The sequence below is a fragment of the Xenopus laevis genome, chromosome 9_10L, assembly GCF_017654675.1.
Source record: "Xenopus laevis strain J_2021 chromosome 9_10L, Xenopus_laevis_v10.1, whole genome shotgun sequence".
NCBI classification, from domain to species: Eukaryota; Metazoa; Chordata; class Amphibia; order Anura; family Pipidae; genus Xenopus; species Xenopus laevis.
The window spans coordinates 122773658-122798176 of NC_054387.1; the positions used below are offsets into that span (position 1 = coordinate 122773658).

Here is a 24519-nt window from a genome sequence, read left to right on the forward strand (position 1 = left end):
AGCTTTGTGCAAAAGTCCTAAAATATTAAGCACACAGGTCTCTGAGGCTTTAGCTGCCTTTTAAATGGATATAACTTTACTTTTTTAAATTCATGTATATTTTAAAACTTCTATGCTTTAAAAAGTCAAATATTTGAAGAACATGCACCATTTGAAAGTACCTAAGTAAAACCCGGCTTCTACTACAAGAATCAACCTCAAAGAGGAACTGTAACACCTCTTACCTTTTTTGTTTTGAAAATGTCATTCTAGGAAACTTGCCAATATATGTTATTTTTAAAAAGTCAATTGTTTTAAAGTTGTTTTTTTTTTTTTAAGGTAATTGCTACTGAATTATGTTTTTATCTCTGTTCAGCTGGTTTTGACTTCTGAAACAACATTGTTTTAAGAACCAGACAACATTAAGTGATAACCAAACACTGCTTTCAATTTCAATCATTTACATATAACCTCAACACCAATTTTTAATGGTTTTCAGAAAAGTGCATTCAGCTGCAAATGAGATTATTACTGAAGCCAACAGTGGTTAAACTATAATAACCAGAATCCCTAGAAAGCCAAAGGAAATGATATGAGAAAATGCTGGGTACTGTGGCTCAACGATACTAAGGATGGTGGCACACGGGGGAGACTAGTCGCCAAGTGACAAATCTTCTCTACTGCTGGCAACTAATCTCCCTGAAATGCCTTCCCGTCAGCAAGAATGCGAATCACCGGCGGGATGACTTATGTGTCACACTGTTTTCCGGAGTCGCACCAAGTTTCCTCATGAGGCAACTTCGGAAAACAGAAGAGATACGTACAGTATGCCATCCCACCGGCGATTCGCATTCTTGTGTTTTAGGGAGATTAGTCGCCCACAGCAGAGAAGATTTGTCGCTTGGCGACTTATATCCCCGTGTGCCGCCACCATAAAGGCTATACTTCCCACATCCCTGCTCTATACGGAGCAATAAAACAGGTCCATAATCTCTGCCTCCTTACCCGGGATCTATGCATTGGATTGTCAAAGTCCGTCCCCTCTGGAGCCAGCAGCAGCCATCCTCCATAAATGGGCTTCGCCTGTAAGAGAGGTGAAAAACACAAAGCATGTGAGATAGACAGTACTACTGAACTATAACTCTCATTGGCTGGCCACAGACAGGTGATGAGAATTCCAAAGCTAAAAGGGCCACAATCGTGTGGACACAGGGGGTTAAAGTTTGCAGCCAGAGCTAAAAGGTTTATCGTATCACCTGTATATACAGATGAGCAGCACTGAGTTCTGCTCCGCATCAGATGGGACAGGAACACCTGAATAGAAGCCAACCAGTGACAAGCAGAGAGGGACCAGCAGGAAGCACTTGGCATGATTTATACGACAAAGAAAGATCTGATACTAAGCAGCAACTTGTAGCTCAGACAGGAGGATTAGTCAGCAACAGACACACAGTGCATTGCACAGCCCAAACAGTCTGTCTGCGTAGCAAAGATGCAGATCTGTCTAACATACATGTGACTGTAACATATAAAATGCATGGCTTTCCAATGGGCAAAGGACCTCTCGTCACTCAGACCAGGCTACAGGGAGATGTATGACTATATAAGGTCTATGTGATGGAAGACGCTCTTCTAAACTGTTTACTTTGCGGCCAGGCTGTGCGGAGAGGAAGCACAAAAAAATGTTTACACGGCACATAAACCCATTTTGTTGATTGACTTGACGCTATTTGCCCATTTTAGCCAATCAGAGGATGGATATCTTAGGAGATTGATTTCACTGTAACCAAAGGGCATAAACTGTAGACATGCTTACCACTGCGGTGTCCCACAATTTGAATGTTTTGGCTTCCAGAGCTGATGGGATGGGCTAGGATGGGCACTTAGCTGCAAGGCCCTCATTTACAGTAAATAGATTTTTGTTGTTTTGCCGTCCTTATAAAAATAGCAGAGACCTGGAAGAGTTGGCAAACCCAACCCAATCCAAAAGTTCTTGTTCTTATTATGACAGGTCATCATAATAGACGGGAGAACTCTAATTAGGTACCATGAGTTCTTCAGTTATAGATCGGTAGGGATGAAGAACCTCTGTCTGAGATGCAATTGCTTAGAGTTTAGGCAACTAAATGATGAATACAAAGGAGGCACAGAATAAGGATGCATTAATAAAGCACTGCCATATATCTTGGATAGCAGAGTATCTTGGATATAAATTGATGTCCTGCAAGTACTCAGGGATCATAATACCACTAAAAATGTTAAAATTTAGGGCTGTAGGACCCACTTGAATAGTTTGCCCAGTACTAAAGAGCCAGCTGGTAGGACCTACAGATCTACATGAACAGATGGCTTGCATTACCACTTTCCTCCCAGTACTTAAACAAGTGTTTCAGAAAGTCACGCAGACCTCTCCATGCAGAGTAGAGCAGCAGAGCTCACAGGTGCATCTTCTCTGTTTTCAAATATGTTTGCTAAAGGACCGCCAACACTAAGCTTTTTCACACATGCGCAGTTGGAGCCAGTTTGGTCTGCTGGAAAGCTCAATAGATAGCCCAAGGGATGCGCATGGAGAGGTCTGTGCAACTTTCTGCAACACTTTTTTAAGCAGTGGGCTATGTGGAGAAGAAGTGGGGGCAATAGGGGCTATTAGATGGGTACTCTCTCTCGTAGGGAAGGGGTTAGTTTTCCTTTAAGGCCAAAGAACAGACAGTAACTGATGGATCTGCTTAAAAAGGTTGGGATCCAGGGATGAATGAGTGAATGAATATATGTTATGGAGTAATAGGAAGCCAGATGACAGACATAGAACATGCATAAAACATCACTCAAACTACTGTGAAAAGAGTATTTATGGCAGAAATAACTATATGAATAGATGAAGAGGAGCAAGGGTCATGGGTTCTTACAGCTGGAAGCACCGAGGAGCCAGGCATTAGAGTCACAGGGGCTAGAGAGAGAGAAAATGTACATGGATAGGATCTGATTGGAGCCAAAGCCAAGAGTCAGAAGTCCTACAATAACAGATGACGCTAAGAACACATAGTACACCATTGTATCAATAGATGGTAGCTTCCAGAAGTTGGGAAGGTTCAAAAGGGTCACATAACCTGACTAATCACTGTATTAGAACCAAGAACAGCTTCCCTGTACGGTTTCATGACAGGCACGCACAGGACAGAATGCCAACGCCATAGCAACAAAATTTGTCCAAATGAATTGTTAAATCATCGCATTCTGGGAAATCTTTGTATTTCTTCAGAAGCCATTAACATTTCCCAAGAAAAAGTAACAGAGAACGAATCGTTTGGTGAAATATAAGTTATAGAACATTAAGAACAAGTCCTGAGGACATTGTACCGGTGCCACCAGCTACCACGAAAATTAATTCATGAAAACCATTAAAGGAAAAGTAACCCTTAAAGGAGACCTATGTAAAAAAAAAACACAAGAATGTACCAATGCCTTAAACTCTTTTAGATATAGAAGGAATGTTGTAAAGTTGTTGTAAAGTTGTTTTCTGAGAATTTCTGCAAAAACCATGATAGTCCCGCCCATCTGTTTCACTTCCTACGACCTCCTTTCCCGGGATGTGCAGGGGAGTCCACTTAGCACACTGCACTGTAGGACAGGAACCAATAAGCAGCTAGGCTGACCTGACAGGGAACTGAAGTCTGCCTTTGCTTGTGTGACTGCAGGGCTGTGATTGGCTGTCCCTCTCTTACTTTGCTTCTGGCAGGAACTGTTAGGACACACCCACCCTCATTTGAAACACGGACAAGGACCAGGGAACATCTATGGGGAGCTCCAATAAAGGGGGATAATTTTGAAGACAATGTTAATTTACAGCCAAAAGTCAAACCATCATCATATATTATTGCCTACAAAATTAGGGGGTTCATTTATTCTATATGTCTCTTTAAAGCAACTTTAAGGTCAGGGCACACAGGCAAATTCTGGGAGATTAGATGCCAGGCAACATATCTCCTCTTCTTTGGGGTGACTAATCTCCCCGAACTGCCTCCCCACTGGCTAAAATGCAAGTTGCCTCATGAGGAAACTTTGGGCAACTTCGGAAAACGAAACACTCCGAGTGCCATCCCGCCGGTGACTAGCATTTTAGCTGGTGGGAAGGCAGTTCAGAGAGATTAGTCACCGGGCGTCTAATCTCCCCGATCTGCATGTATGCCCTGACCCTTAAGATGAAGACAGAGGTGTTCCAAGTTATTTTGGGTTTGAGCATGGGGTTGGCAGGTGTCATGTCCACCCTTACCTTTGTTCATGCTAGTGTTTGTGAAGTAGAAGTGTGCATGCTGAAAACTAACATGGCAATGTTGTTCCAGTGTCCAGGTTGCATGCTCCTGGGTGCTGACCAAAGCCATAGGTAAAGGTGGCCATAGATGTAACAATTACGATCTTTCTTGGAAAAGATCTTTCCAAGAAATATTGTTCATTCAATACACACGTGTGGAGCTGAATCATCAGATATACAGGTAGAAACAATAGAATTCTACCTGTATCTGACGATTTAGCACTAACAATGGGCAATGTTTGGGTTCCTTCAAAGGCACCTGATCAAAATTTTCCATCCAGCATGATAGGCGAGCCAACCGATATCCAAATCTTCTGCCAATATCGGTCGGCTCATTTCCCACCATACACGCACCGAATATCGTACGAAAATTAGTTTTGTACGATATTATCGGTGTGTCTATGGCCACCTTTAGATGTAAAGAAGATGGGGGATCCCCACACAGCTGAAGAAACACAAACCTCATAGCAGATATAGCTTAGTTTCCTTATAGCTGAAAGAGCTGGACAAAGTCTATCCGGATAACTATGCAAATTTGGAACACCCCTTTATCAGGGACATGCTAGAAAGCATCAAAGTGCACTGTGCCGCAAGGAGGCTCCTCCACTGATCTGTACCGGGAGAAGGACATCACAGACCCCCCAATAATCCACAAGTCTAAAAGTTAAAGCATCAAGCTGATGTACCATTTATCTCAAGTCTAAAGGTGGCAACGGGCTTCTTCAATCAATATCTGACCTATCAATTCTTTGATGCTGTCCTCGATCCCACCACCTGCATTCCTGGCTCTGTGAACCAATCGTTGGGCTTATGGCGCACGATCGGATCAGCCCCTATGGCCCATGATTGGATGAGCCCAATATCGCCCACTCAAGGTGGGCATATCGGTGCAAGATTCACTCATTTGGCAACCTCTCCAAACGAGCAGATCTGCCCATGCATGGCCACCTTTACCGTATGTGGGGCCATCCAATGTACTTCCCTGATCGATATCTGGCCGAAAGTCAGGCAGATCTCGATTGCGCAGGTTAAAAAATACCATTGGATCGCGGCCACATATATGCGTGTATGCGATCCCGCAAACCGACCGCATCGGATCCATTATGATCTCAACATTCAGCCCTAGGGCCCATGATCAGATCAGCTCGATATTGCCCACTTCAAAGTGGGTGGCCACCTTAAAGGGGAAGGAAACCTAGTCGGCGCAAACCCAACACCCCCCTCCTGTTTGTTGCCCACCCTCCCTCCTCCCCCCTGGCCTACCCGTCCCGCTGGGCAAATGCCCCTAACTTGTTACTTACCCTTCTGCGCAGGTCCAGTCCAGGGAGTTCACAGACGACATCTTCTTCCACGCGATCTTCTTCCTGCTTTGAACGGCGCATGCGCAGTAGGATCATTTGCCGGTACGATCTACTGCGCATGCGCGTGACTTTTGGCGCATGCGCAGTAGATCCATACCGGCGAAATGATCCTACTGCGCATGCGCCGTTCAAAGCAGGAAGAAGATCGCGTGGAAGAAGATGTCGTCTGTGAACTCCCTGGACTGGACCTGCGCAGAAGGGTAAGTAACAAGTTAGGGGCATTTGCCCAGCGGGACGGGTAGGCCAGGGGGGAGGAGGGAGGGTGGGCAACAAACGGGAGGGGGGGGGTGTTGGGTTTGCGCCTACTAGGTTTCCTTCCCCTTTAAGACTGCTTAAAAGCAAGAGTTGCATCATAGCCAAGTCTGCCCCAGTACAGTAAAGGTGGCCATAAACTCTTCTGCAACCCATAGAACAGAAATTTCAATTGATCTGCTTGTTCAGGCCAATGGCACTCCCAACACAGATCTGCCAGATCGCAACACTGACCATTATTCACGGCACAAGTATCAGTCTGGAATGTCCACTAGCTTGATCAAGTACATCCAATCAAATGTTTGGCTGTTGTAAGTACACTAAAAAAAATGACTGCTTGCTAATGGTTTCCATATTACCCTGGTTAGTGCATTACTGGAAGCTGCCAGTTGAGGCACTTGGCTCAGAGCCATACTTCCATATCCAGATATCTATGAGGTCTAATTAGTTGAAAGCAGAGAGAAGGCTCACTTCCAGCACCCACATTGTGCAAAGCTGCACTCTACTCATTACACAAAATGGAAGGCCCCGGAGGCTTTTCCTCCTATCTACTGAAGCCAGAAGAGTGCAGCTTTGCAGAATGTGGTGTTGGAAGTGAGCCTTCTCGTTACTTTAAGGTAATTAAATCTAATTTATATGAGGATATTGCTTCCCTTTAAAAAAAGAAATAAAAAGTGCATATGCAAGCAAGCAAAGAAATAGTCCTTAGAAAGAGTACAGTATATATTCTTCGGCCGGTACATCAAACAGGAAAACCTCTGGCTGCTGCGCCATAAAAAAAAAAAAAAAAAAAAGGCTTGTAAATGGTAAAACCTGGAGATAATTTAACTGTTTTTTCTTTGAAACTGTGTTTGCAGAAGGATCAAAACAAATCATTTTAAGAAGAGAAAAGGGCTCACAGCAGGCAGTGCCAAGCCACATAACCACATTAACAGGGACCGCATAATCACACGGTGAAGCCTTGACTGGCACTTTGGGAAGCAGCATTAACCCTTCTTGAGGCAGACGTCCAACAAAGGAGTATAGGAGCTCAAAAAAAATTCAAGAATCTGTTATCTGTGTTAGCCTTTAGAGTGCTTCCACACCCCCATTTTGTATATTCCATGATGTGGCCCATTTATTCACTATAACAGCATGTACCAGGGGCCGGATCAGAATATAATGATGACAACATCCAAAGAGGTCAGTGGAGCTTTAAATAAAAAACAAGAATGTGCTAGTACATTAAACTATTTTAGATATAGAAGGAATTTTCTACAAAAAGTAGTGTTTCTAGTAACTTTTTTTAAATATCTGCAAAATCCCTACTAATCCCGCCCATCTGTTCCTCCCTAGAAGGAGCAACAACACCTAGAATGAGATTGTCACATGCCAGACTCCAGCCTGAAGGGTTCTTTATTAAATGCAGACATGCATTCAGATACAGGATCACTGATCTCACTACTCCATACCTCCCAACATTTTTGGAAATAGAAAGAGGGACAAATAGATCAGGCAACATGTTTGGTCATGCCCATTTTACAACATTTTGCAGGTTATGAACACATTTCTGTGGTTTTTATGTGTTATTACAATTTTGCTAATGAAGGTGAATTGCCCTTTAAAATGCAAGTCACAGTTTCCCCAAGAGACTTGATTGTTACAATTGTTTCTTTGCTAATCTTAAATTGTTACAAATATATCTAAGTGCACCTGCCACATATTCTGGGCTCTCTGCCAATAGCCAATTAACTTAGAAACTTTGCTTTTTTCTGGCTGTTCAGTGCAGGAGATAAAAAAGAAAGTCGGGACATTTCAGTAACAATCCGGGCCTGCGGAGGTATGTTACTGCTGACTGAATGTAATGCAATAAAGCACGGTTCTGCTGCTGTGTTGTTGAAAAAGGTCACATGTTCACCATACTAAAAGGCATTTGAGAATTTAAATTTACCATTAAATGATAACACATACACACGCTCTCTGTCTGGTTGCTTTAAAGGACAATGAATGGCCAATTGACTTGGGGTGACAATATGTTAGGCACAAATTGGATTAAGGCTGGTGCTGTACAGTAATATTACAGACTTTAAGTGGAAGGGCTGCATAAGGAATCCATGGTAAAGTGAAAAGCAAATGGCAGACGGGTGATTTTACAATACAAAGAAAATAACCGGTCTGCAATTGGTCTAAAATAACAGGATGGGACTCTTTTTATAATGGGAAACCCCTCAGATGTAGTTCAATGACAGCATAGTTGTATATGGCTGCTTTAAACTACCCAGGTCCATGGGTCACTGCCCCTAGCAACCAGGAAGACATAGCAACACATTCCTGTCTTCTATGTATTTTCCTTGATAATTTATTTGGCATCTGCCCTTGCTTTTTCTCCCCAGTTCCGACACTCTGCTGTATTTGCCCGTTACATAATTAGAGAGTAATTAAAAGTTAATATGTAAAAATTAATATGCAAAGTTACTTCCTGAAACTGCCTTCAAGCAAGTCGCCATTGCTGCGCATCTTCCCTTTTCCTCTGGGCTAAACATATGGCTGCCAAACATACAGAACAGATGAATCATTCCCTGTGCCCCGTGGGGGTTTCTAGAGTTATAAAAACCCCTCAGCCTACGACTCCCCCCCCCCACCACCCCTTTCCTTTCGCACCACAACCGCAGCCTCCCTAAGAGACTTCAAATCCTATTTCTGTAAAGTATGGGAATCAGTTGTCCCCTGTATAAAACGAAGCCCAAATGGGGCTGAACTAAAACTTCCAGCGTTACAGGGCAGAATTTATCATTCGGGAAATCAAACGGCAGAACTTAAAATGAAATAGAGGTAACATCAACCCAAAATGTTTTTTTGGGGTTTTTTGCACAATGAAAAACAAATATTGTAATGTACACATTTGGATTTTTAATAAAATTGCTATGGAAACCAGTACATGTATAGTCAGATATATTCTCTGCACTGCTGCCTCTGACTTCTGAAACAATGGGGCAATCACTGAATTATTTAAAGTTTCTTATCAACTGTATAAACTATATGTAGCCAGCATCACATGGAGTGCTTAGTATTTGTAGGGAGAAAAGCCTTACTATTCACACAATGCTATATAAATATATATATATAAATATATATATATATATATATATATATATATATATATATATATATATATATATATATATATATATATATATATATATATATATATATATATTGATTTTAAAAACTAGTGGTGAGCACAACTTTCCCTTGTTTGTTATAGTTCTACAAGAGCAGTGACCAGCTCCATGTTGTAGCTCCCACCCCCTCCAACTATAGTCAGGTGATCCCACTGGTGTCTAATAAAAGGGCAGCCAAGTTTGGGAGTTTTACTTTGAAAGCAGCAAGTAAGTTGCAGGTAAAACGTATTTGTCCCTTTTATAAAATGTATAATGAAACCATAGAATTCTTAATGAATCAAATGAAAATTGAGCATAGGACTGGCCAGATATGGGATGACTGACGTAGTTGGCCAGCTTAAATATATTGCAATATATGGACAAACAATCCCTGTTTTGTTTAAAGGGTAAGGCATTTTTCAGTAGCAGTATGCACAAAATGTCTGTCTTAAATATATTGATAATATCGATATTGATGAGTGCAGAGGAATCTTGTATTTGTCTCTATATATATATATACATATATATATATATATATATATATATATAATTTTTTTTTTTTTACCCACACTCTTATTCCTGTATCCACTTGTGGGTGCTTGGTCAAATGGTGTGTATATTTTTCAAGATGGACCCTTGTTGGGGCCGAGACGTTGGATACACGAGTGATGCTATAAAGCCAATTTTCCTTGGAGAATAATAACTTTGGAAAACTAAGAGCCCAGGGCCCTTACGTAACCAAGAGATCTAAAAACAGAATCCCCTTTTCCACTGACTTTTAAAGAACACTGGGAGGCACTAAATTAAAGAGTTTCCAGACTTATGCCCAAGGGATTCCTTTATATTTATCCTGCCATTTAGAAAGCAGTTACTGCATGGGTGCTGCTACTGACTTCCCTGTTTTCATTCTCCAGCCATCCAGTCAGTATATGTAATCATGCATCCCCCTACTGTAAAATATAAGGATATTAGGGAACTCCGAGTGTCACTCAGAGTAGTATTAAGGGATAAGGGAGTAAGGGATAATTTACCCCCTACTGTAAATGATAAGGATATTAGAAGTCACTGAGGGGTTGTTCTGTGACCATATAAAGGCACAAGGCTGCAGGCTGAGTTATACAGGGAACTCTGAGTATCACTCATGTATTATAAGGGATAATGTACCCCCTACTGTAAATGATAAGGATATTAGAAGTCACTGAGGGGTTCTGTGACCATATAAAGGCACAAGGCTGCAGGCTGAGATACAGGGAATTCGGAGTATCACTCGTATTAAAAGGGATAATGTACCCCCTACTGTAAATGATAAGGATATTAGAAGTCACTGATAGGTCCCGGAATTGAACCCATTGACAATCTATACCCTTATAAGTAAGAGCAAGTTGAAATCTGACCAGAATGTTTGCTCTAATAGCTTGCCGTCATCACTCTGAAAAGGATGATACCAAAATAAACATTTCATGGCAGATTGGCAGGGAGCAGTGGGAGCACAAGTGGGGTCCGGCTGCCATTATAGAGTATTCAGCTGCTTCCTCCTATACACACTTCCTGATATAAAGCCTGGATCCAAACAATCCCAGCAGAGCCGAGGGACACAGTTAGGAAGGTAAAAGGTTTAGGATAACAACCCCTTCAAAAAAAAAAAAAACCCTCTTTGTGAACAATGAAAGAATGTGTAACTTTCCGATACACAATATTTTTCATAGGTTGGAGTTCTGTGTAAATGGAATTGCGACTGGAATCAGTATTCATTTATCCCTATTAATGTAGCAAAAGGCAGTTCTCCTGTAGGATTCAGCTGGTAAATTTTTTCTGGAGTCAGAAACAGCAGTGCCGAGTAGATATCTGACGAAACAGATCCTGCTTCCCATAATTTCATTAAAAAATCTGTCAAAACGTGTAATGAATGTAAATTAGAATGACTTTTGTTTTTCATTGTGTCAGGAGGCCCTGCTCATTGACTGCTGAGAGGGGTAGTTGGGCCACAGCTGAAGAGGAAAGCAATGACTAACTCCTGTCCGGAAACGTGAGCTGGAAGCGACATGCTGGATGACTTTACGACGGCGGGAAACCACATCTTACAGGGTAGCCATTTGCTTTTACAGCGCGGTTTATGAATCACGGCAGGAGGCTACTAAAGCTTTACCAATTAATGGCTCTGTTGAGTGCAACTGTCATCAGAAGGGCGGCCTCCGAACACCGACAATTACACCAATGTCTGCGCCTCTCACCATCAGCCCCAAAGCAACGTTACTCAAGTCCATGGTCAGAGCATCATGAAACATGAGTTAATGAATACCTTGGGATGGATTACTAACTGCCCGTTCCAACTAGAGACTGTGCCGGCTTCAGGATATACGTTATTATTTTCTCTGGCTTCCCTTGAGCAACACGGGCATCCTGAGCTGGTCTGAGCACCTAGAGAATGCTGGGTAATTCTAGGATCCCTATAAGGGCTGTTTCAGGGGTTATGGGTGGGTGCAAAATGCAGGCCCAGGTAAATCACTTGGACAACATAAAGCTGGGCTTAGTCACACAGCCCAGTCTCCATAAACAAAGCAGCCGGTAGCAAATTAAATTGGACAGTTCCATTACATAAAGGGGTTGTTCACCTTCCAACACTTCTTTTCATTTCAGTTGGTTTCAGATAGATCACCAGAAATAAAGACTTTTTCCAATTACTTTTTTTTTTCTATGTGTGACTGTTATTCTAATATTAAAATGTAAAGTTTCGTTTTTTAACCTTCTAAAGCAGCTCTGGGAGGGGGGGTCGCCGACCCTGTACACTGCTTTGAACTGAAACATTTAGTGGATACTTTTCTTATCTTTGTCCCTGCTGAGCAGAATCCCTGGGTTTCATTACAGGCAGCTGTTAGAATTGATACAATAGTTGCTAATACTCCAGAGATGCTGCTGAGAAATGGATCAACTCAATGTTGCAAAATTGTAACAGTTCAGAATCTGCACCTGAATTACTGAGCTGCCAGACAAACACCAGAGGACATTCAACTTTACGCTTGGATTTTGAAAAAAACGGTAAAAAATAAAAAATGGAAAGTAATTGAAAAAGTATTTCTGTGGAACAATCTGAAACAACTGAATTGGAAAAAGTGTTTGGAACCTTTCGGTTAAAGGGGTAGTGCGCCTTTTGGTTAACTGAAAGGCGCACTACCCCTTTAACCGAAAGGCGCACTACCCCTTTAACCGAAAGGCGCACTACCCCTTTAACCGAAAGGCGCACTACCCCTAGTATGTTAAAGAAAGGCCAGTTCTAAGCACCTTAAAAAATTAAGTTTTTATTTAATGGTTTGCCTTCTACTACTGATTTGTTCAAGCTTTTAAATGGGGTCACTGACCCCTACTAAAAAACAAATGCTCGGTCAGGCAAATGTATTGTTATTGCTTCTTTTTATTACCCATCTTTCTATTCAGCCCTCTCCTATTCCAGTCTTTTTTTTCTTTTAAATCAGTGCATGGTTGCTAGGGGAATTTAGACCATAGCAACCAGATTGCTGAAATTGCAAACTGGAGAGCTGCTGAATAAAAAGCTCAATAACTCAAAAACCACAAAGAATATAAAATGAAAACCAATTGCAAATTGTCTCAGAATATCACTCTGTACGTCACCCTAAAAGTTAATTTAAAGGTGAACAACCCCTTTGAGTTTGGTCGTGCTATAGCGAAAATATCTTTTAAAAGTCAACGTCTATGGCCACCTTTAAAAAAGGAAAACAGCAGCAAGCAGAATGCATGTACATTTACACACATGCGGATATTAATTAGCACAGGACAGTTGTCGGATGGGACTTGGCAGGAATGAGAAAGCAGTGCCAGAGAATGTATTCCTTTGGGGCTTATTAACTCTGTGTTGGGGGGGTGGAAGGATTACACTCAGATGTAGATGAAAGTACTTAGTTGGTTTGCAGGGAGGGGACCTGGGCAGCAGAAGAACTTGAGATGCTGGGACTTGTAGTTCAGCAGGGGTTACAAATATGATTTACAGGGCCAGGAGACAATGGCGTATCCTGCATCTGCTGAAATGTTTACATTCTAGCCAATTTATCCATCTGTTTGGACAGGATTCCCACGAGAACCACGCGCTGTACTTATGTACTTATGAAAAGTCATATCCTGTCTGACTGCTCAGTGTCACCTGGGGTCAAGTTTGTCATGTGACACGACATACGTAAAAACATGCACAGACCCTCTCGCTCTAGAGCGCTCCTTATTTACAGTGTGGGGTGTTGTAAAGACATTCATCTCCCGACTCACTCGATACCATATAAGGCCCTGTTGCCCAAACACCTACAAACTGTCAGATGTCTGTCTATGCCGTTATTCCTTCTGCACGCATGCCTCCAGCTTTACCCATGCATATACATCTCTGCACGATGGGGGTACAGCTTTAAAGCGGTGGTTCACCTTTAAATTCAATTTCAGTATGACGTAGAGAATGATATTCTGAGACAATCTGCAATTGGTTTTCATTTTTTATTATTTGTGGTGTTTGAGTTATTTCGCTTTTTATTCAGCAGCTCTCCAGTTTTCAGCAATCTATTTGCTAGGGTCCAAATTACCCTAGCAACCATGCATTAATTTGAATAAGAGACTGGAATATTAATAGAAAGAATAGAAAGTTGAGTAATAAAAAGTAGCCAAAACAATACATGTGCAGCCTTACAGAGCATTTGTTTTTAAATTGGGGCCAGCGACCCCCCATTTGAAAGCAGGAAACAGAAATTGAAGGCAACTCAAAAACAATAAAAAAATTTAAGGCCAACTGAAAAGATGTTTGGAATTGGCCATTGTATAACATACTAAGGGGGTTATAAAAGGCACTAAGTTTGCCTTGGGGCAGTAACCCATAGCAACCAATGAGCAGATAGCATTTACTGGTCACCTGTTTAAATGCAAACATCGTATTGGTTGCTATGGGTTACTGCTCCTGGGCAAACTTAGTGCCTTATATTACATATGGGGGGGGGGGTTTAAGGTGAAGCATCCGTTTAAAGGAACAGCAACACCAAAAAATGAAAGTGTTTTAAAGTAATGAAAATATCATGTAGTGTTGCCCTGCACTGGTAAAACTGATGTGTTTGCTTCAGAAACACTACTATTGTTTACATAAACTGCTGTGTAGCAATGGCGGAAATTGAAAAAAGTCTAAATGGCACATGGATAACAGATAACACCATTATGTTCTACAGAGCTTATCTGTTATCTGCTGTGTAACCCGAGCCTTTTCTCCTTTGAATGGCTGCCCCATTGCTACACAGCAGCTTGTTTATATAAACTATAGGGATGCACCAAATCCATTATTTGGGATTCAGTCGAATCCCAGAATCCTTCATAAAAGATTAGGCCTAATACCGAACCGGCATATGCAAATTAGGGGCTGGAAAGGAAAAAGTGGGAAAAAAATTTCACTGCCTTGTTTTTAGGCATAAGGCTTTGCATTTGGTTCGGCTGGGCACAAGGATTCGGCCGAATCCTTTATCAAGCCTGCGAGGCCCGAAACTTTGCCACTTATTTGTCTGCTCAAAAGTTATGAGCCAATAAATTCACTTGTTTGAAAAATCATTCACTCTACAGTGTGCTGCGGTATATTGGACTATTACATTGAATTTGTGACCCGTGGCAGGGTGGATTTAATACCGTTCGAGCACCTGGTCCCAAGGGACTCATCACGCAAGGTTAGAGCACTCCATTATTGTTTGTACACCAGTGGTTCCATCATCCGGCCTCAAGGGGCAGCAACAGGTTTTCAGGATATCCTCAAATACTGAGCCAATCGGATGAGTTAAACACCTGTGCAGAGGGGGGTGTTATCCTCACAATAGTCACTGTTTTTGGCACTTTACTGGGCAGCTGCATGGATCAGAAAGTTTCAGTTTGTAACTATCCAGCTATTGTCGAACTATTGGAGTCCAGCACCTGACTGCATATACTATAGATGTATATACCCTTTAATATGAATATTATGCTAACTATAGGCTAAGAAACTATTTCTGCACTGAATGTCTCTCTACTGAGTAAAACAAATGTTACATGTACAGTGGATTAGCTATAGGGACAGAAGACTTCACAGGGGGGGTAAGATCCCTTTACACAGGTGCAGACAGTTGCGTGGTACCAGCCCTTCTATAGTTACACCTCGGTCCATGTCTGAGAAATGCTATTCCCTTATGTTCCCATGATGTTATTCCCTGCCACTGGTTTATTAGTCAACTAACTGGAAAGTAAGCCAGATACAATGGTCAGTGGGGGAGCAACAAGCCTAACAAGGTCGTAAATACCATTCACTGTATCAGAGACCACACCTTATGTTTTCTCCATAGTCTGTACCAACTTATACCATAAAACTATGGCAGCATAGGTATTCCCCTGTACTAAGCACAATTCTGCAGGAACAGCCCCCTAAGTTTGCTCATAGTCTCTACAGTGAGATACCATAAAACTATGGCAGCATAGGTATTCCCTGTACTAAGCACAATTCTGCAGGAACAGCCCCTAAGTTTGCTCATAGTCTGTACAGAGAGATACCATAAAACTATGGCAGCATAGGTATTCCCCTGTACTAAGCACAATTCTGCAGGAACAGCCCCCTAAGTTTGCTCATAGTCTCTACAGTGAGATACCATAAAACTATGGCAGCATAGGTATTTCCCTGTACTAAGCACAATTCTGCAGGAACAGCCCCCTAAGTTTGCTCATAGTCTGTACAGAGAGATACCATAAAACTATGGCAGCATAGGTATTCCGCTGTACTAAGCACAATTCTGCAGGAACAGCCCCCTAAGTTTTCTCATAGTCTGTACAGAGAGCTACCATAAAACTATGGCAGCATAGGCTGGGGCGTAACTACAGAGGAAGCAGACCCTGCGGCTGCAGGGGGCCCAGGAGGTATAGGGGGCCCCATGAGGCTCAAATTCATATACAATTTCAATACATTTTGGTAAAACAGGACAACCTCTGGTTTGGGGCCCTAAAATTTATTTGCTGTGGGGCCCAGTAACATCTAGTTACGCCACTGAGCAAAGGTATTCCACTGTACTAAGCACAATTCTGCAGGAGCAGTCCCTAAGTTTGCTCATAGTCTGAACAGAGAGATGACATAAAACTATGGCAGCATAGATATTCCCCTGTACTAAGCACAATTCTGCATAATAGCCTTTTAGAACATCAAGAAAGAAGATTCAGCAAACAAGCCAGAGAAATGTTACCATCTGTTATCACAAGTTTCTGCTGATCGGATTTCACTAGATAGGACCGTGTAACAGATACCTCGATCACTGCTGACAACGAAGGGGTTAAACATGAAATGCGTACAATGCAAGTGGACACCATAGAAGGGACAGCCAAAAATTTCCTGGCTTATTGACTTGGCTGGGTCGCACAAAGGCAACGGGATTACTGGTTACATCACTCTGGCCGGCTCACTGGAGAAATGGTCACAGGCCTGGGCCCCAGTTGCATCCCCAACATATAAGGAGGCAAAGAGGGGATACAAATCTAAGCACCCCTGTAATCTCTCATCTTCTGTATAAGTATAAATATACTGCATATGTATATATTCCAGGCTAACAATTCTCCCCCGCCCCCCATACTTTTCCTTTAAGGTAAAAAACGGCACCGGATCCTCCACATCAGCAGCTTTTCCCTTAACAACTCCTAAAAAGGTAAAAAGGAAAAGTGGGACGCTCGCATCTTGTGAAGTGGAAGGGGCAACAGATTTAGAACAAATGTGTTTTATACATGTCTGCAACCTTTCCCCAGCGACGACATCAAACGTCAGGAGGGAACCAGATCCGCTCTATCTTCCACCCGCTGCTGCATGAAACGCCACAGACTGGTTCTCTAATGCAAGATCTTGCACCAATTTTCCCGTCCCAGAACAATTGCTATTAAAACGTAGGCATAATACACCAACTTAGTCTGATCAGTACAGAAGCTCAACAGAGCTTACAATCGAATACAAGAGAATTTAGACCTAGTGAATCCAGTCTCTCGTACTGCAGCCGACACAGAAGCAATCTTCTCTATATGTCTCAAGTTTTTGTTCCTTTCTCTGCTCCACTTACTCCTTCTCCTTCATCCACCGTCTTCCATCCCCACAGCCGCTACATAGGGGCAGATGCCAATATATTTCTACAAACAAAGAGCCCAACATAGGAGGGGGCAGTGAGAACAGACCAGGCTACTACTGCAGTCATTGTAGAACTTAATTTGGTTCAAGCCCCCCAAGAACGTCCCAGTCCTTAGAGCAGTGGTCCCCAACCAGTAGCTCGCGAGCAACATGTTGCTCTTCAACCCCTTGGATGTTGCTCCCAGTGGCCTCAAAGCAGGAGCTTATTTTTTAATTCCAGGCTTGGAGGCAAGTTTTGGTTGTATAAAAACCAGGTGCACTGCCAAACAGAACCTCCTGTAGGCTGCCAGTCCATATAGGGGCTACCAAACAGCCAATCAAAGGCCTTTTTTGACATCCCCGTGGACTTTCTCATGCTTGTGTTGCTCTCCAACTCTTTTTACATTTAAATGTGGCTCACAAGTAAAAAAGGTTGGGGACCCCTGCCTTAGAGATATAGGAAAACATATGTATTAGTCATTTAACCATATCTCAGAGAGCATATACATTTCCACCCCAAATGACCTTAACGCTGGTGTATTTAGTTAAACAAATAGGCACACTACCTAAATCTTACTCTGACATTCAGCCCTAAGCATCCCTGCCACTGAGCCTGTAGTTTAGGAAATACCGTCTATGAAACACCTACAATGCCATCGCTTAGGTCAGTGGTTGTCAAAATATTTCAGCTCAGGCCTGACTTGAAGATCCAGCCTTTGGTTAGGCCCCCTCTGGAAGATCCAGCCTTTGGTTAGGCCCCCTCTGGAAGATCTAGCCTTTGGTTAGGCCCCCTCTGGAAGATCCAGCCTTTGGTTAGGCCCCCTCTGGAAGATCCAGCCTTTGGTTAGGCCTTTATCTCTCTATATCTCAGAGAGCATATACATTTCCACCCCAAATGACCTTAACGCTGGTGTATTTAGTTAAACAAATAGGCACACTACCTAAATCTTACTCTGACATTCAGCCCTAAGCACCCCTGCCACTGAGCCTGTAGTTTAGGAAATACCGTCTATGAAACACCTACAATGCCATCGCTTAGGTCAGTGGTTGTCAAAATATTTTAGCTCAGGCCTGACTTGAAGATCCAGCCTTTGGTTAGGCCCCCTCTGGAAGATCCAGCCTTTGGTTAGGCCCCCTCTGGAAGATCCAGCCTTTGGTTAGGCCCCCTCTGGAAGATCCAGCCTTTGGTTAGGCCCCCTCTGGAAGATCCAGCCTTTGGTTAGGCCCCCTCTGGAAGGTCCAGCCTTTGGTTAGGCCTTCTCTGGAAGGTCCAGCCTTTGGTTAGGCCTTCTCTGGAAGGTCCAGCCTTTGGTTAGGCCTTCTCTGGAAGGTCCAGCCTTTGGTTAGGCCTTCTCTGGAAGGTCCAGCCTTTGGTTAGGCCGTCTCTGGAAGGTCCAGCCTTTTGTTAGGCCGTCTCTGGAAGGTCCAGCCTTTGGTTAGGCCGTCTCTGGAAGATCCGACCTTTGGTTAGGCCTTTATCTCTCTATATCTCAGAGAGCATATACATTTCCACCCCAAATGACCTTAACGCTGGTGTATTTAGTTAAACAAATAGGCACACTACCTAAATCTTACTCTGACATTCAGCCCTAAGCACCCCTGCCACTGAGCCTGTAGTTTAGGAAATACCGTCTATGAAACACCTACAATGCCATCGCTTAGGTCAGTGGTTGTCAAAATATTTTAGCTCAGGCCTGACTTGAAGATCCAGCCTTTGGTTAGGCCCCCTCTGGAAGATCCAGCCTTTGGTTAGGCCCCCTCTGGAAGATCCAGCCTTTGGTTAGGCCCCCTCTGGAAGATCCAGCCTTTGGTTAGGCCCCCTCTGGAAGATCCAGCCTTTGGTTAGGCCCCCTCTGGAAGGTCCAGCCTTTGGTTAGGCCTTCTCTGGAAGGTCCAGCCTTTGGTTAGGCCTTCTCTGGAAGGTCCAGCCTTTGGTTAGGCCTTCTCTGGAAGGTCCAGCCTTTGGTTAGGCCTTCTCTGGAAGGTCCAGCCTTTGGTTAGGCCGTCTCTGGAAGGTCCAGCCTTTTGTTAGGCCGTCTCTGGAAGGTCCAGCCTTTGGTTAGGCCGTCTCTGGAAGGTCCAGCCTTTGGTTAGGCCTTCTCTGGAAGGTCCAGCCTTTGGTTAGGCCTTCTCTGGAAGGTCCAGCCTTTGGTTAGGCCTTCTCTGGAAGGTCCAGCCTTTGGTTAGGCCTTCTCTGGAAGGTCCAGCCTTTGGTTAGGCCTTCTCTGGAAGGTCCAGCCTTTGGTTAGGCCTTCTCTGGAAGGTCCAGCCTTTGGTTAGGCCTTCTCTGGAAGGTCCAGCCTTTGGTTAGGCCTTCTCTGGAAGGTCCAGCCTTTGGTTAGGCCTTCTCTGGAAGGTCCAGCCTTTGGTTAGGCCTTCTCTGGAAGGTCCAGCCTTTGGTTAGGCCGTCTCTGGAAGGTCCAGCCTTTGGTTAGGCCGTCTCTGGAAGGTCCAGCCTTTGGTTAGGCCGTCTCTGGAAGGTCCAGCCTTTGGTTAGGCCGTCTCTGGAAGGTCCAGCCTTTGGTTAGGCCGTCTCTGGAAGGTCCAGCCTTTGGTTAGGCCTTCTCTGGAAGGTCCAGCCTTTGGTTAAGCCTTCTCTGGAAGGTCCAGCCTTTGGTTAGGCCTTCTCTGGAAGGTCCAGCCTTTGGTTAGGCCTTCTCTGAAAGGTCCAGCCTTTGGTTAGGCCTTCTCTGGAAGGTCCAGCCTTTGGTTAGGCCTTCTCTGGAAGATCCAGCCTTTAGTTAGGCCTTCTCTGGAAGATCCAGCCTTTGGTTAGGCCTTCTCTGGAAGATCCGACCTTTGGCCATGCCACCTCTTAGCTGTTCAAAATAATACAGACACAGGAGAATAGCTTTGCAATCATTCAGCCATAGCTCCAAGAATCTGTAGGACAGCAAATACATATTCATCCCAACTCTCAAGAAAACAGGCCGTCAGGCTTTTAGATGTCTCTAAGAGAGCAAATATCCATTCACCGTAGGAGACCCTGAACTGCTCCTAGCCCCCATCCCACGAGGTCCAGCCCCACAGTTTCAGAACCAACGATTTATTTTAATATCTATCTATATATATCTATATATGATAACATAAGGTTACTCCGTTTTGTGCCATAGAATAGTGCCCAGCTGAGGATAGAGGCTTTATCATATACAATTTCAGCACCCAAACTGTGCAGCAAGACTTGGGGGGGGGCTATTCAGGTGAGAATTGAAAATGCTGTTTGCCTTTTTAGCCCAGTCTGAAGGACAATTTTGGTTGAACACACATTTGCTGGTCTAGATATTACCAGAACCAGCTGATACAGCAATAACCTTGCCATGTGCTAACGGAAGCCCTGACCAAATAGCCTGAACCCCTAAAATATATATGAAGATACAGAGTTGCGCCCAAGTGGGAATGAGCTGCAACAGGGCATAGTGTCTAGAGACTGAGGTTTATGAAAGTGAGTAGATACCAACTTGAACATATTTAGAAATGTGAATTTGCAAGGTTATTTCTGCATATAAACAGAGATCCACTAGAGAGGCGGCACACACCCAACTAAGTAAGCCTTCATGTCAGTCTCTCCGTCAGCAGAGAAGAGTCTCTGGTGCAGAGTAACAATGCACATGGCCTTAATGCGTATCCTTCAACACAATACAAGGAAACCGCTATACAGGGGCCCCATGGTTCCAAATGATCAAAAGACATGCGCCCAGATTCCACAAAGGAGAGTCAAACGAGTAATACTGGATATACAAGGACTAGAAATCTCTTATGCAAGCACACAGTATCGAATTCCTTTATATAACAATCCATGCATCACAGAAATCACCTTGGAGTTGTACTACCTGTATGGAAACACTGTATGGTGCTAGAAATTTTTATATCCTTATAATGTACGGAAGGGGGTACAGTATCCCTTATAATACATGAATACAGAGTTCCCTGTATAACTCAGCCTGCAGCTTTGTGTCTTTATATGGTCACAGAATCCCTCAGTGACTTCTAATATCCTTATCAATTACAGTAGGGGGTACATTATCCCTTATAATACATGAGTGATACTTAGAGATCCCTGTATAACTCAGCCTGCAGCCTTGTACCTTTATATGGTCACAGAACCCCTCAGTGACTTCTAATATCCTTATCATTTACAGTAGGGGGTACATTATCCCTTATAATACATGAGTGATACTCAGAGTTCCCTGTATAACTCAGCCTGCAGCCTTGTGCCTTTATATGGTCACAGAACAACCCCTCAGTGACTTCTAATATCCTTATCATTTACAGTAGGGGGTACATTATCCCTTATAATACATGAGTGATACTCAGAGTTCCCTGTATAACTCAGCCAGCAGCCTTTATATGGTGACAGAACCCCCCAGTGACTTCTAATATCCTTATCATTTACAGTAAGGGGTAAAAAGTTTACTTTTTCCCTTTAAGAGAAAATCAGAAGAGTAAATTTGCCCAGCTCCACAGACAGAAAATAAATGACTTTTCCTTTGTAGGAGGCTAATAAAAATCCTGATGGCTTGTGAGTCTCAGCAGATCAATAGCCTTCATTATACTGCTCCTAGGACACTATTGAATGCACTGGCACTTCAGATTCCCATTGGATTGTGGGCGATAGCATGAACATCACAAAGGGCAAATTAACCTCTAGAAATAAAACAACAGCTTATTTACTATGTGTGGGGCTTGCACGTACAGCAGCCAATCAACATCTCTGCTGGAAGGTGTCTCACCACTGATTGTACCATTATTTGTGCACACCGTCACGGATAAGATAAGGCCCTTCTGAATAGGGGGAAAGGGTGGGAACTAATCACAACCAATTAACTGCTTTAGATCTTGTCTTTCATTATAGGATTTCCCTAAACACAGTAGTGGTCCCGTGCTGGATTATAACTGCTTCATCCAGCCGTAACTTCGGCCTCCAATTTCAAAGTATAAGCATCAAACAAATATTAGAAAGGATTAGCTCTGAGCCTTTTAATCATTAAAGTTTAGTTTCCCTTTCAATGAAATGCTTACTGGTTTGGTTGAAGAAAGGGATAAACAAAGTAAAATTGCAATTGTTTTTCCAGAGACATATATTGGAAAGTTGTTGGGAATTCCATTGTCTTCGTTAGGCAAAAACACTTTTTTTGGGGTTGAGTTCCCCTTTAACGTAAAGCAGCGCTATGCAAGGGAGCCCAGGGCTGGAGGGTGAGACCTACAATGACACTGCTGTTTATGGGTAAAGAACCTTCTCGTTCTGCCTTGTACAATGGGGGCTGAACATAGTTACATTCAACACAGTAGAAAACAAAGGGCACAAACTGACCTTTAGTGACCGGCAATTGCATTGTGAAGTCTGAATGACACCCTTATAGCTGGCGATCATAACAGCACATTTAACAAATAACCTAAAGGTTGGGAGGGGGCAGTTTGGTACTTTCTGCCACAATAATCTCTGCAAATTCAACAACTCATTGGCCTTTCTTATTAGCCTAAGCTTATTGGCTTCCTAGGACTCCTCCCACTGCAGCTCGAGAAAAAGAACATGGCTGCCCCCGCTGCTGCACTTTTGAAAGCAATTAAACGCCAGCATGGTAAATGGTACAAAGTCAGCAGTAGACATACATAGAGCTACGGTAGAGGCTGTACTAATGGGAGTAGCAAACATTAAGTTAGGCTGGAGTTCATTCAGTATCTTCCCTTGTGTTCCTGCTGTTTATCAATCGGACACCTGGGCCAACAACGGTGGTTAAAATGTGATGTACCGTTCATATACATGTGGAATAATGAGGAGATCCACAACAATATAAGGTACAAAGGCTTAGGCCTTTAACACACTTAACTCTGAAGTGCTGTTTAATATCCTGATTTACAGTAGGGGGTACATTATTCCTAATACATGAGTGATACTCAGAGTTCCCTGTATAACTCAGCCTGCAGCCTTGTGCCTTTATATGGTCACATAACCCCTCAGTGACTTCTAATATCCTTATCATTTACAGTAGGGGGTACATTATCCCTTATAATACATGAGTGATACTCAGAGTTCCCTGTATAACTCAGCCTGCAGCCTTGTGCCTTTATATGGTCACAGAACCCCTCAGTGACTTCTAATATCCTTATCATTTACAGTAGGGGGTACATTATCCCTTATAATACATGAGTGATACTCAGAGTTCCCTGTATAACTCAGCCTGCAGCCTTGTGCCTCTATATGGTCACAGAACCCCTCAGTGACTTCTAATATCCTTATCATTTACAGTAGGGGGTCCATTATCCCTTATAATACATGAGTGATACTCAGAGTTCCCTGTATAACTCAGCCTGCAGCCTTGTGCCTTTATATGGTCACAGAACAACCCCTCAGTGACTTCTAATAATCTAATATTAGGCAATAGGGGGCATGCTCTCTGTATATTTATATTCAGGCCTTGGAGGATACCTTGAGGTCTGGAGTGCAACACATTACAGCCTCTCTCAAGCATTTGCTACAGGTGAGAGAAGGCAGGATATACTTGTAGAGACCTGAAATTTCACGCAGAAACTGCCTGGAGGTTCAGCTGTCAGTCTGGACGAGGTGATAAAGCACAAGTGAGAAATATCTATTTACATCCTTCACGGCAGAAAAAAAGGGGGGGGAGAAAAACTCTTTCCTTGTACAGAGCAGCAGAGTGGCCATAAGCCCCAGCAGTAATTACTTGCCAGCGATTGCCCTGATGAGGGCAAGATCCAGTGACCACACAAAAGGCATTGAGGGGAAAGAATTCTCCCAATTAAGTGCAGAAAGTGCTAGAGCCCATAGTATTAAAGGCAAACTATACCTAAACCACTGCCTGCTCCTGTATGAAATGCAATATTCGCATATCTGTTATACAGGCCGCCAGTTAACTCTGTTATCTTTACTGCCCCAATGCCCAGCTACATATCATTCCTGCCTCAGCTTCCTACAGACAGGGTTTAATGTAGACAATCATCTAATCAGAGCTGATGGTGTGTATAGTAAGGCAAGATGGTGCCAGGGGAAGGGGGTGGGTTAGGGGTTCAGTAAGGACGTGTGGGTGTTATGGCAAGGCACTGTAAATAATAAGTTTAATAAGGGTATCAAGTATGGGGCTATAACTGGACAGTGATAGGTGAGATGGTATTAGGGAATGAGCCTGTAACTGTAGGGTGTTTTGTGTAGTTAGGCAAGAGCAGGGATCACAATCGGATAGTGTGTATTGTAAGTCAAAACATGTTAACTTAATACTTCACAATGACTGGAGGGATTTATAATTTGTCTGTCCTCTCTCTGTGTGTGTGTATCTCTCTCTCTGTGTGTGTGTGTCTCTCTCTCTGTGTATCTCTCTCTCTCTGTGTGTATCTCTC

The 24519-nt window shown here is 43.1% G+C and overlaps 1 protein-coding gene across 11 annotated transcripts in view; it reads right to left on the reverse strand.

Moving 5' to 3' along the window:
* The window catches only part of mprip.L (myosin phosphatase Rho interacting protein L homeolog), a 109327-nt gene that overhangs the window by 76917 nt on the left and 7891 nt on the right, over positions 1 to 24519 (reverse strand). For all 11 annotated transcript variants that reach the window (XM_041575799.1, XM_041575800.1, XM_041575795.1 and 8 more), the window contains exon 2: positions 985 to 1062. In XM_041575799.1, the coding sequence (XP_041431733.1) occupies positions 985 to 1062 (78 nt within the window). The remainder of the gene's footprint in view (positions 1 to 984; positions 1063 to 24519) is intronic.